This window comes from Strix aluco, chromosome 5, assembly GCF_031877795.1.
Source record: "Strix aluco isolate bStrAlu1 chromosome 5, bStrAlu1.hap1, whole genome shotgun sequence".
Lineage (NCBI taxonomy): Eukaryota > Metazoa > Chordata > Aves > Strigiformes > Strigidae > Strix > Strix aluco.
This window is the reverse complement of record NC_133935.1, coordinates 15,312,885-15,325,104: the sequence shown is the minus strand read 5'-3', so window position 1 is coordinate 15,325,104 and position 12,220 is coordinate 15,312,885. Positions and strand designations below refer to the sequence as shown.

At 38.1% G+C, this 12,220-nt stretch overlaps 1 protein-coding gene across 9 annotated transcripts in view; it reads left to right on the top strand.

Annotated features, from left to right (window-relative positions):
• The window catches only part of BCL2L13 (BCL2 like 13), a 45,513-nt gene that overhangs the window by 2,805 nt on the left and 30,488 nt on the right, over positions 1-12,220 (top strand). For 6 of the 9 annotated variants that reach the window (XR_012623464.1, XM_074826076.1, XM_074826083.1 and 3 more), the window contains exon 2: positions 3,070-3,259. Coding sequence is in view for 7 of the 9 variants with exons in the window: in XM_074826076.1 (XP_074682177.1) it covers positions 3,139-3,259 (121 nt within the window). In the remaining 2 variants the exon portion in view is untranslated. Of the gene's footprint in view, positions 1-559; positions 630-778; positions 804-3,069; positions 3,260-10,608; positions 10,672-12,220 lie in introns of those variants that run through there. The other 3 variants (XM_074826077.1, XM_074826078.1, XM_074826079.1) reach the window with 3 other exon arrangements.

Below are 12,220 nucleotides of genomic sequence, written 5' to 3'. Positions count from 1 at the left end.
GTATAATGCCTTATTTCCTCTCTTCTGTTACATCTCCCATACAAGCCTTTCTCTTAAGCGGTTTCTGGACTCTCTTTCATTTTTCCCCTGTAGTGGAAATCTCTCCTTCCTTGATCTGGTCTCTCAAGCTGCGTGTCCTTTTTTATTCCCACTCATTCCTGAAAAATGGCCTTTTCTGAGATATTTACAGTATCTGAGTCAATATTTCTCTATTTCTTTTTGTAAACAAAACCAGTCATTCACAATTCAAAATGAGTAATTCAGTTGCTGTGCTGTGGACTTCTGTCAAAGGAAGACCAGAGATGCTGAAGTGCATTTCCAGTTTGACATTTTTTCCTGTGTGAAGCTGAAGATATTTCTTCTGTTCAAGTTCTTAAGTCTCCCTTCTCATTTCAGTTATAAAACTACCTCTCAGAATATGTGATGTAAAAGTGGTTACTTTATTTCATCCAGAGGTTTTTTACTTCATTCTTTTCCCAGGGAAACATTAACCACTATTTAAATAAGCTGTGGTCTGATTCTCTCTTTTTTTTTTTTTTTTTTTCCCTCCTCCCTCCAGAGGTGCTGAGCTAAGCATGCTGAAATTTTCATGAATTAGGCTTCACTGTTGCACATGGATCACTGTGCTGGTATGGAGTCTTATGCTTGTTTTGATCGACTGTTTTTTTCTGTCATTTTCTGCATTGATTTGGAATTATATTTTGAAGAATAATCTTTGTTATATGTTCAGACTTGTTCTTTGATCCACAGTGTGGTGTCTCGGTGTCTCTGGACCATCCATCAGACTGATTCTTTCAGGACAGGTCAGTTCAGGTTGTCTGGAAGGGTTCCCATTCACTGTGTAGGCGTGAGAAGCGTGTTGTTTTCAGGACTGGATCTCTACTGAACAAACCAGAACTGAAATGTGCTGGGGAGCTTTTGTCTTTTTGGTGAATGGCATCTTTCACACCTGGTGATGTGAACATGTGATGTGATGATGGCATCTGGGGATCTGGTCTGAAGAGCAGATCGATTGTTAAAGGATCCTAAAGTCTTCTGAGCAGTTATTTTTTTCCAAATCTCCTTGCTTTATGAAAGTCTCAGTTTATGGGAATAGCTGAAGGGTAACTGTGTATTGTGCAAAAGCTGTGCTTATCCTCTCCTATAATTTATTACATTTCTGAAGCATGATACGTTGCCTGTGGAGTACTCTGGGATGGAAGAGGCAACATAAATGGAGGATTACTACTCCAGAGGAAAAGGGATGAGTATTGACTCAAAGTTTCGACCAGTTCCTGAATTCATGTATAAATCACTACTTCGGTTAAGCCATAGCAAAGACTCAGCTGAATCTTTCTGGTACAGGATTTCAGGCGTTTTGAAATGCATGGCAAGAGGCAGGGCTTCCAGGGTATAGTCTTCATGAGAGAGTCCTCTTCTGTTTTTAGTACTGAATGAGTTTCAGAAATGAGAGTTGCTAAAGATTAAAGAAAGACTGCTTAGCCAATTTTACACCGACTCTTTTCCTTTTGCAGCTTTTTGTTTGACATAAATTTTTCTTTGCCAAGCTACCTACTCACACAGTAACCATGCCACAGCACAGTTATAGTTCTGTTTATCCTCAGTAACCAGTTGTATTGCTATTAATCTGAATTCCTTTCCAGGGAGGAGGGGGGTTAGAAGTTAGCCCAGACATCTTGCATAGCTAGATAGGTCAATGCTTTTCTTTCGCTTGCTCTGTTCATGATTATTATTTTTAATCTTGAGGCTTCATTTGCCAGTTGTGCTTTGTTTTGGGAACCTGGTTCTCTCTCTTAGTCTCAAGGCATTTCCAGTGAAATTGGGAACCCTCTCGAGATGTTCCAGCTCCTGTGCCTTGTATATAGCATTTTTCTCATTCTAACCGCTTTAAACTTGGTTTAAATTTTTCTTCTAAATGTGAGTGCAGTCTCACCCTAGTAAATTGTCTAGCTTTTTCGGTATCTGTTAAGTAGCTATTCTGTAGCATGAACTTTTTTGCGCACCTTTCATTTAGACATCCATTCTCATGGCCAAGAATGGGCTACTGCTTTTTTGGGAATGACTCTTTGAAGTGATGGAGAACTTAATTTTAAGAGTTTATCTTAAATCCCTAAGTATTTGATTCATCAAGTTGATAGCACATTGGAATAGTTATCCAGACTGTTCCTAATGCAAAGAGCTAAAACGTGTTGGTTAATCTGAAATTTCCTTTCAATCTGTTGTATGGCTTTTTCCCCACTTCTGTGTTGTTTTCTGAGATTTTTTTTTTTTTTTTTACCTTGTCCTTTATTGACTGTTTTTAATTTCTTGCTAACTCAGTTTTTCCTCCTGTTCTTATTTGGATATTTGAAGAAAGTGACAAAACAATTAGAGTAAAACTAGGAAGTTCTTTGGCCAGATGTTGCTGTTAGATGTGGATTTCTGGTTTATAAGTATTAATGTCTGGGTGAGAAATCCAGGACACACAACCATCTGTTCTTCCAATCCCTACAATGAATGTGGAATTTCCTCTGACCATATGTTTTCCATTGCTGTTGGAACAGTAAAATGAATTTGAGGCAGTTGTGGTCACTTTTTCTGCATCAAAACTTTTAAGTATAATAGTCAATCTGAGAAAGCAGAGAATCAGGAAAATACTCATCAGAGGCTTAGGGGAAGGACATCTCCTCAGAACCTGTCTTTTTACCTCAAGTTTTAGTTAACTAATTCTTCGGAATCCCTCAAAACCTCTTTGTGTGAATATATGTGTATTTTTGTGTGTGGTTGAGTTGGGAGGCATTAGGAAGCAGACACATGCTGAGGAGCTGTTCAACCTGCTTTAATGCGAGAGTATGTATACCCAGCAGGAGTGAAAAATGCCCCTGCTGGCAGCAGGCAGGCAGGGTGCTGGACTAGGGGGCAGTTGGTTTTACTCTGCACGGTTCTTATTGAAATAAGAATGCATAGGGTATCAGGGCAAAAACCTGGATATTACTTCACGATTGTTACATAATTCTTTGTTATGTATGAGTTCATGACCTATTGCAGCCTTATAAAAAAAGAAACTAAACATTCTATTCTTTCCTTAAGTCTTCCTCAGTTACCCAGAGAAAACCCTACCTGACCTGTAACAGCACTGCCACATTGCAAGCCAACCCGATGGCGTCCTCTACTGCTGTGCCTGTAGGATTTCACTATGAAACAAAGTACGTAGTTCTCAGCTACCTGGGACTTCTATCCCAAGAGAAGCCACAGGAACATCCTCCTCCTTCAACTCAAGGTAGTATTTGCACATTCATCTGTACCTATTTACATATGCAGCTGTATTTGCAATTAGTTCTTCAGCTCTTTGTGTGCTGATGTAGAATGTTAACCTGATGTTTAGTGTAAAGTATCTCTTATTCATTTAAAATAATGGGAAAAGTTGCTGATGGAAACAAAGCTATTTGTATTTAGATTACTGTTTTAATTTGAGATATGTCAGGGCCGATTGGTGTTTATGAAGCTAATGAGTGGTTTTAGTAGCTGTCTTGAGGTTAGGAGGGATGGATATGTATTATCTTTGTTGAGCCATCTTGAGAATTTGAGCCCCTGCTTGCTTTTTTTTGGAGGCAAGTGGAAGTAAGCAGGGGTGAGGTGGTGTTTAGGGGCATAAACTCTGAGTGATGGCTTGAGCAATCTCATGTGCTAAATAGCTTTGCCCTATTATGTTAACGCTTCTGTTGTCAGTCAGTGATAGTGCAGAGATGGTAGCATCAAAGTTATGACAGAATTTATTTTACCAGTTTGGCAGTAAAGCTTATAGCATATGCTGGTTATATGTAATCTATAAAATTAATCTCAGTATATTTAAGGTATGTCTGTTACTTCCACTTTGGCTGCGTCTGTGGTCCATGAAAGGAGAGGTACCTTAGTGCACCAAGATGCTGTTTCATAAAACTCTTTGTTGGAAAACGTGCTTATTTTAGCAATAATGCCTCATTCTGAATATCCCACCTGGGATAACTGGGCTATAACTGGAAATGTAGTGAGTACATATAGAGCTGAAATGTGGAAGAGTCTGCTTTGTTCTGTAAATGCAAGATTCAGAAAGGAAACTGTTAGTCTTAAAGCTTTTTTTAATAATTTGGCTGTAGTTACCTTTGAAATATTTGCAGATTGAGGGGAAACCTTTTAACTGATTCTTATTACTGAAATAAGGTATTTGAATTAAAGAAATATTTGAATTAAAGAGCAATATTAAAACTTGATAGAGGCAGCTACAAATGCTTTAATAAGAATTTTGTAGTCAAGAGGACTTTTAAGCTCATGAGTAAGGATAACTGTTGAGTCTACTTTTCAGATGTTATTATTTATATATGTTAGCTTGTGTGACAGCAGGCTGTAGTTGGATTTGCTATTAAAATACTCTAAAGCATTGATACTTTCCAAATCTGCTCTTTCATCCTTGTTGCTCTAAACCTTTGTTCTATACAGGAAATTCTCCTACATTTTGCCCACACTCACTCCCCCCAAAAAACAGACAGTGACTTCAACTTCTCCTCTCCTGGTTATCTTTCACTGTAATTAGATCTCTCTTTCAGTGTTTTTGCTGCTTTCTGATCAAAGCCTCTGGATAAAATAATTTTCCCTTTCTTTTAATCTGCCATGTTGTTTCTCACTCTGTTTTGTAATGCCTTGGATGGACTTCAGGCTGTTATTGAACTGAGTGTAAACACTGTCCTTCTGCTTCAGGACTTGTTTCATTCTTTCCTAACTCACTTTTCCTGGTGCTTTTCAGGTTTCCATGCTTCCAACAGCTTTCATTTGTCTGACAGTTACTTTTAAAAAATCCTTTCTCCTCCTTTTCTTGTTGCTTGTAATTGAACAGTTGTTTCAGCTGCACTGCCAGGATATGTGTGGTAACAGCCGTGTGTTTATTTTGAAGTACTGTATGCATCTTGTTTGAATAATAAGTAGTTTATATATACAGTCTGTATCTCCTTGTTGTCTGGCATGTGGCTGATGCCTACTTGTGGAGAGCTGTACCAAAGCACTCTGCTCTATATGCTCTATGTTCTCCCCTAGGGAGACAGCGAGAGAAGCAGCAGCCCATAATGGATATTTCCTGCACTGCCTAATGCACTGCTGGAAGGTAGCTTGGTATTGCAGTAACAAGCATGGTCTGAGAAACCTGTTAGAACAAGAGAGATGTGAAAGCCAGTAAATGAAAACGAATAGTTGTTGTGTAGAATCCCATCACAAGGAGGAAACTTCTGGTAACGAAGACATATGAGGGATAATAACAGTATGATATTACATTGTGCTTAGTGTGTTTTTCGAGCACTGTCACCAGCCATTGGTGCGATGTCTCGACTGATCCCAAGTTCCTTTCATTGATGTTTTTTGCAGTACTTTAAAACACTGGTCAGTAGTCTATCTATGGCTGAACACTGTTGATTTATGAATTGAGAGGATTCTGATACAGAGTACCTGTCACTTAAACTTATTTTGCTTTAATTTGGTTATTGTGCTGACAGACCTTTCATGGGAAACATCTGAAGCAATGATTTTGGCTATTGCCTGTTTCTGTTTTAGTTGTAGAACACTTCTCCATTTTATGTTTTTCATTCATATGAAGTATTGACTATGTTATATGATACTTTCTCTTCATATATTTTTCTTAGATCCAAATAAGCCCTTACTCTTTGTCTGATTTCTGTATCATATTACAATATAAGGAGAGTATTCAGAAAGGCTAGTTTAACTGGTAATGTTAACTTCTTTCTTCTCCTTCAGTATCGGAGAGTGATGGACTCCTCTAGAGGGCGGTTCAGAGCAGGATCCTAATTACAGCCACCTGGTATCACCGGCTGGAGGATCTTCTCTCTATTGCATGTATTCAGAACGTGGGGAAATACGGCACACTGGAGGTGTAGTTAGTATTTCTGTACCTCCCTTGAGTCTCCTTCTAGAGAGTCTCCCAGATTTCAGTGAAGTTTCAGCACTCCAGTTAAACTAGAGAATGTATCTGATGGTCAAAAAAACAACCAGAAAAGTGATCTTTCCCAACAGGAGTGGTACTGTTTTATCTCTGCTAGAACTGGTAGGAGAAATTCAATGCTTTTGTCCATTCCCCTCCCTTTCCTCCTACGATCATATCCCACAAAACTCTGCTTTCCTGTATTTCATACTAGAAAGCAGTTGTTCTGATAGATGTGGTTTTGTTCTGAAAACTCAGATAAGAGCAAGTCTTTAAAGTATTTGTTAGATTCCAAGTTAAAACTTCTCTTTTTTTGCAGACATAATATGCTTTATGAGACCAATGGTTTTCAGAGGGATTTTATTTAGTGAAGAGAAAATTCAGACAAATTACATAGAGACTTACCTCACTATATTTCCTTTTGGATCCTTTTGGTTGGTCTTGATTTCATTGCAAGAAAGATGGCTTCAGTTATAAGAGCTAAAACCACTTCTGGCTTCAAGCAAAGAAGGCCAATCTAAGTCAACATCTGAATACTGCATTGAATTTTTTATTTAGATAGCTTCTCTTCAGTGCAGGGACTGAAGAGAGAACCATATGCAGTATTCCAGGCTCTTGAAGAAGAGTTTTATTGGACAAACCAGTCTTTTATCATTACAGCTCTATAGTATTCCGTAGTTGATTTCAGTGTAGTATTCTGTAGTGGATCTGAGTGTCTCCAGAAGAAAATCCACCAGTTTAACTGGGCAATAGTTTGAGAGATTATTCCTATTACAGTTTTGGCAGGACAGTGATTCTGCATAGCACTCACTTCAGTTTATTTAAAGCAAAGTCCATTAGCAGTAAATTCTGTTACATTTTGGTGGGTTTTCAGGTAGGTGAATAATACAAATTGCTCGGATACATCTGATAAAACACACGTGATAAGATAATCATCTGTATAAGTTATGTGGTTTGAGGCAACAGACGAGTACAATTATTTAAAATGTGTGGAAACTCTCAGTTATCTGTTCATTAGATTGTGGAGAGATGCTTTAGTATTTTTTCAGAACTCTTGTAGTATCTGTAACTACTGGTTCATACACAGAAAATAAATACCAAGTACTGGAAAACATTTCTACATTTTCCCCCCCCTGAAGTTCCCCCTTGAAGTTCATGCTCATTATAGAAGCTTCCAGTATGCTGGAGTTATTAGTACTACTTACTTTTTTTAAGTGAGTCAAAGTACTTTGTTTTTGTGATTTGATATATTTGTATTATAAATGCTTCTTTGTGCTTCATCAATGAGTAACTTATAGTGCATTTTTGTTTTTTAATTTAAAATCATTCCCCATCATTTGACCCCATTCCATGAGCCTGTGGCTATAATGAAGATTCTGAAGGCAAGTAGTTTTTCTGTGTTTTCCTTGACAAAATGAGAAATCTTAAATAATCCCTTAGCTCACATAGCATCTGGAAGATTTATAATCAGTGCCACTACTGCACGGTGGCATAGATTACTCCAGAGGTGAACAAGGTTTGACTGTTTTACAGTTTCCCTGAGGTGCATGCTGTCCACAGTACTTTATTCCACTTATTGTGCACTATGTTCTTTTGACCATTTATTATCTGTTTCGGAATTACTATATGAAGTGCTGTATATAGTCAATGATCAAGGCATTTTAGTGGTTTCCCACACACATTTCTTCCAGCTGAGCAGTGTTGAGCTGGGTTACTGGAAGAAATGGGTTTTACATTTATTTGTTCACTTGCTTCAGTTAGAAGTGAACTCTGTTACATCTCAGGAAATACGTGTACAGATAGTCGGAGATGGTCAGGTTTCATGCGTGTGGGTGAGCTCCATGCTCCTTAGTGGCCATGACAAACCTAACAGTAGTACCTCATTTATATGGTTTTGACCGTCATGGGTAGGGTACCTGTCATTGCAAGATTTTCTGTCATCAGGTGACACGGTGGACTGGCTGTTGCAGAATATCTTAGTTTTCTTTGTACTTCATCCCTGATCTTCACTTACCCTTCATAGTACCTACTGTTGGTCTGTAGGCAGTGAAGGAGTTCTTGAAGTGTTTTTAGATTAGATGGATAACTCATTCCCTTAGAAATTTTCCTCGGAGAGCAAAACATACCTGCTTTGGCTGAAAAGTCACAGGCTGAAAAGGTACATGTTGTAGGTTGGACTAATCCAGTTTGTGGTAATAAGGGAGCTATTTCCTGAACTGAGGCCAGGAAAGGGAGTTTTTGGGGTGTGACTTGGAGAAGTAAGAGGTGGTCCCTCCAGAATGTGAGTTCCCACTTAATTAAGCCTCCTCTCTGCCCACAAAAAAACCCTGTCTGCTAGTTGGGAATGTCTTGTCTCTTTTTAGTTCTTTTTAGTATTTTGGACTTTTTTAGTTTCTTTTAAGCTGAGCCTTCTTAGAGTTTATAAAGAGCTTCTTTTAAGCATTTCTCAAATCAAGGGCTACACCTATGTATGGCAGTCTGTGTTCTGGAGTTTGCTGGGGTAATAGATATACTTTTCATTAAAGGAAACATGAATATGTTTGTAAAGAGATTTGGTATATTCTTGTCACTTCTCGGTGCTTACAGAAATTTTAGGTGCTTGCCTATTCTCACAGTTTTAAAATGTCTGAGATGTTAAAGAAATACTAGAATCCTGCTGAAAGTAAATTTTTAAGTCAATGTTGACTATACAGAAGTTAATTATAGAGACCTAGGAGAATGTGAAAACAGAGGTATTGGTGAATTAAAGTTACAAGCATGAAAGAAAAAAAATCAGGAGCAATCTGTGACATCAATAGCTTTCTTTTCATTCCGCTGCATCCACTTGAACTAAAAAGGCATAACACCTTTGCAGTCTCTCCTTATAGTTGCTGTTGTCTCTTACTAGCCGTAGTCAGACGTGCAGGCTCTCTAGTGCAGATGAATGACTTCCCGTCCCTCCTCCTCCTGGGATCAAACCTGGGGAACGAGTTAGTCTTGTAGTGTTACTAAACTTCTGGAATGGCCTTATTGGTGGAGTTTTACCGAAGCATTACATTTATTTAGTAGTCATAACACTGTCTGATGTCAGTGACGCTGCACTCCATGGACTTTTAGAATACACTTTCCCCTGCTTTGCAGATTACCTCCAAATACCTGAAAAACAAAATCTTAACAAGAACATATTTGTGCAAAAGGGAACGTTTTTTTCATAAATAGAAGGCAGAATGCACTAACTTCTCCATGTAAGACTGTGTAACAGAGGGTTGTTGTGTCTTTGGGTTGGGAAGAGGCCTTCCAGTGTCAGTTAACCAAAATCTTGTAATAGGCAAACCCATTTTTTCAGCGTAGGAAAGCATTCAATGTTTATGGATCTTAGAGGTACCATTTCTGGTGTGACCATTTGCATTATTAAACAATGAAAATGTGTTTTCATCTACTAGAAGCTATTTTTACTGTTTTATTTTACCCATTTGCAAACTGACTTGGAAGTTGTGTAAAGGAGAAAAAGATACTGCTCCCTTGGGACCTTTGCTGTTGAAATACACTGTTCTCCAACACTGGGTGCAATTTTTGTTGGTAGGGGTCAACATACAGGAGATGCAGAAAGCTGAAGTCCATTGATAATTAGGGGAATAAACAGTGCAAAGTCACTGGTCCGGGAGGGGTAGATTTTTGATGTTTTGGCACAACTGAATAGTCAGGTGCTGTTGGAATCAGCAGCTGCTGCAAAGTTGTGGGTGTTACGAGATGGAAACCATTGACTGCAGCACTGATTATCTAAACAGCTCTTTTGTACGCTGGCAGCAATGGAATTTCTCTTCCTTCCATTTTCCGGGTGACTTATTATCAAGTATGACAGCTTGTCATGTGTGATCATCATCACATTAGTCCCGTGAGAACGGGTGCTCTTCTGAATACCCTCATCCCTTCCATATACAGGGTGAAGCACAGGTTAAAATAAGAGTTTGTACTTGCATATACTTGTTGTGCCTGACTGTGAAGTAGTGGTTCGGTCATTCAAAGAGGCGACCTTAAAGGAACTGACAAGGCATTAGTGAGTGTCTGTTCATTAACCAAAAGGAGGAACAGTTTGCTCCTGCCTGGAATTTATTGATCAGAATGGCAAAGAGAGACTGTTTGAGAAGGGTTTTAAGAAGCTAAATAAAGTTATTCTGAACGTAGTGATGATGTTCTGTGTGATTAAGTAGAATGAAATTAAACTGACTATCTGTGGTTTCTTTAAGCTGTTCACATAAATAAATGTAAACATTTTATACTGACTTTTACATTGGTTTAGAAAGATTTTGTCTCTCAGATATCTGTTGAACACAAAGTTTTTAAGCATTAGCACACATTCAGTGGGTTGGTTCTGTGGATTTTTAATTTATTTTGCAAATATAGGAGACCTTGCAAGCTTATTGTCTAGTATTTTTTTAAATACAGAAAATGCACAGTGTACTTTACTCCACATCTGGGTGCGTTAACTAGTATCATTGCTTCTATATTTTCACACACTCTGATATGAAAACTAGTGATGATATGTGTCCATTATGGAGGAAAGGGGAAGGTGATACAACACTTAAAGTGAGTTCAAGGAGATGTAAATAGAGATGAACCAAAGAAAATAGGCAGCTGTTCATAAGACTACCAAATTATGATTTAATATCTTCAAAACAGGAATGAAAAAAGACATGCCAGAAAGCTACACTGGGTGTTGCAGGACTTACCTGAAGATTTGAATGTGAAATGTAAGTGATGAGGAAGAAATGAAGTTAGATGATACCAACATTACAGATATAAATCCTTTCCCTTTTTATTTTCTTGAACTGAGTGAGGAACGTCTGTAGAGTGGAAGTATGTCTAGATGCCCAGGCAGAGCTGTAGACAGGTGGTGGTGTAAGTGCAGAAAGTGTGAGATAGGTTGGAGATTTGTCAGTATTTGGGTGCATGTGTGAGAAACTGGAGATGGGCAATGTTATCTGAAGGTCAGCCAGGAGGTGGTGTTTAAATCACGGGCACAAGAGATCATGAAGTCCCAAAAAAGAATTCTAAGGAATATTCAGAAGTAAGAGAGCTAAGAAAATGTGTTTTGGGTAACCCAGTCACTGATACTGTTGAAAGTAGCAGAGTGCAGGGCTAATGAGGACTGATAATTGACCCGAAATGTAGGGAAGGAAATGGCTGGAAGGAGGGGGGTACTTAGCAAAGAGAAGCTTTGTGGTCAATTTTACTTGTTTACTTACTTATTTCAGGAGTAGATTGATGGAAAATTCACTTTTATATTCATGTGGATATAACATACCAATATTGTCTCTAAGTAGGACATTTTAAGAAACTGAAAGAAAGGAAAAAAAATTTCAGTGGTAGGCTGTTGATTCAGTGCTGTTTGGTAAAAATAAGATAGCAGTTAATTGAACAGTTTTTGTAGTGTGCTTTAAGAGTGGGATTTGGAGACATGCTTGAAAGCTGATGAAAGAAATGAAGATGAGCAAACCCAAAGAAAAAGCAGCTGAATAGTGAGAGTTTTGAGCTGGAACTCTGTCCCAGACATCTAGTCTCTCCATTGGTACCCATCCCATAAAACAGTTACTTGAGTAGTTACCTTGCCATATGGCCTTGTGTTGGAAAGGTTGACATTCAGCAGGCAAGTTCCTTAGAGATTCAAATGTATTAAATACCTTGGCTTGTTTGGAAACAGTTTTTTGTCTGTTTTGCTACAGCATAAAAATGAAGATGATTGAGAGTCTATGTAATCCTGAATGTATGGCTGAAACAACTTCTTGTTATCAAATATCTAGAGTCTGCACACGTGATATGTGTTTGTGATCCCACATCATGTGTACTTTTGGGGATATGCAGCCATTTCAAATTCCTAAATTACTTGGTTAGGATATGAGAATTGACAATTGACTGACAATTGTGTGTGACAACTGACTATTGTTACTTGTGAACCCAGTCTTAAACTATTTCATTGTGGCCTGTAGACTCCTAATGAATGGTGAAATGTTGCCCAGTTAATAGATCTTGGGACTCTTCACTGATGTCATTACACAGTTGCTCTGAGTATTTTTTGTAGATTTTGCAGGCATCAGCATCAATTTTATATTTTGCTACTAAAAATCAAGCCTATATCTGCTTTGTTTTGATGTAGTTTGATAATGAGTGTATTAGTTTTAATGACTGCTTGTTTATGTGCCTTGGTTTGATTTTGGTCTTAAATTTAAGCTGTTTGTTTTTAAAGCTGTTACATATTCTGTTTGTGGCTTTACACTCCTATATTTTTTAATATATTCTTAT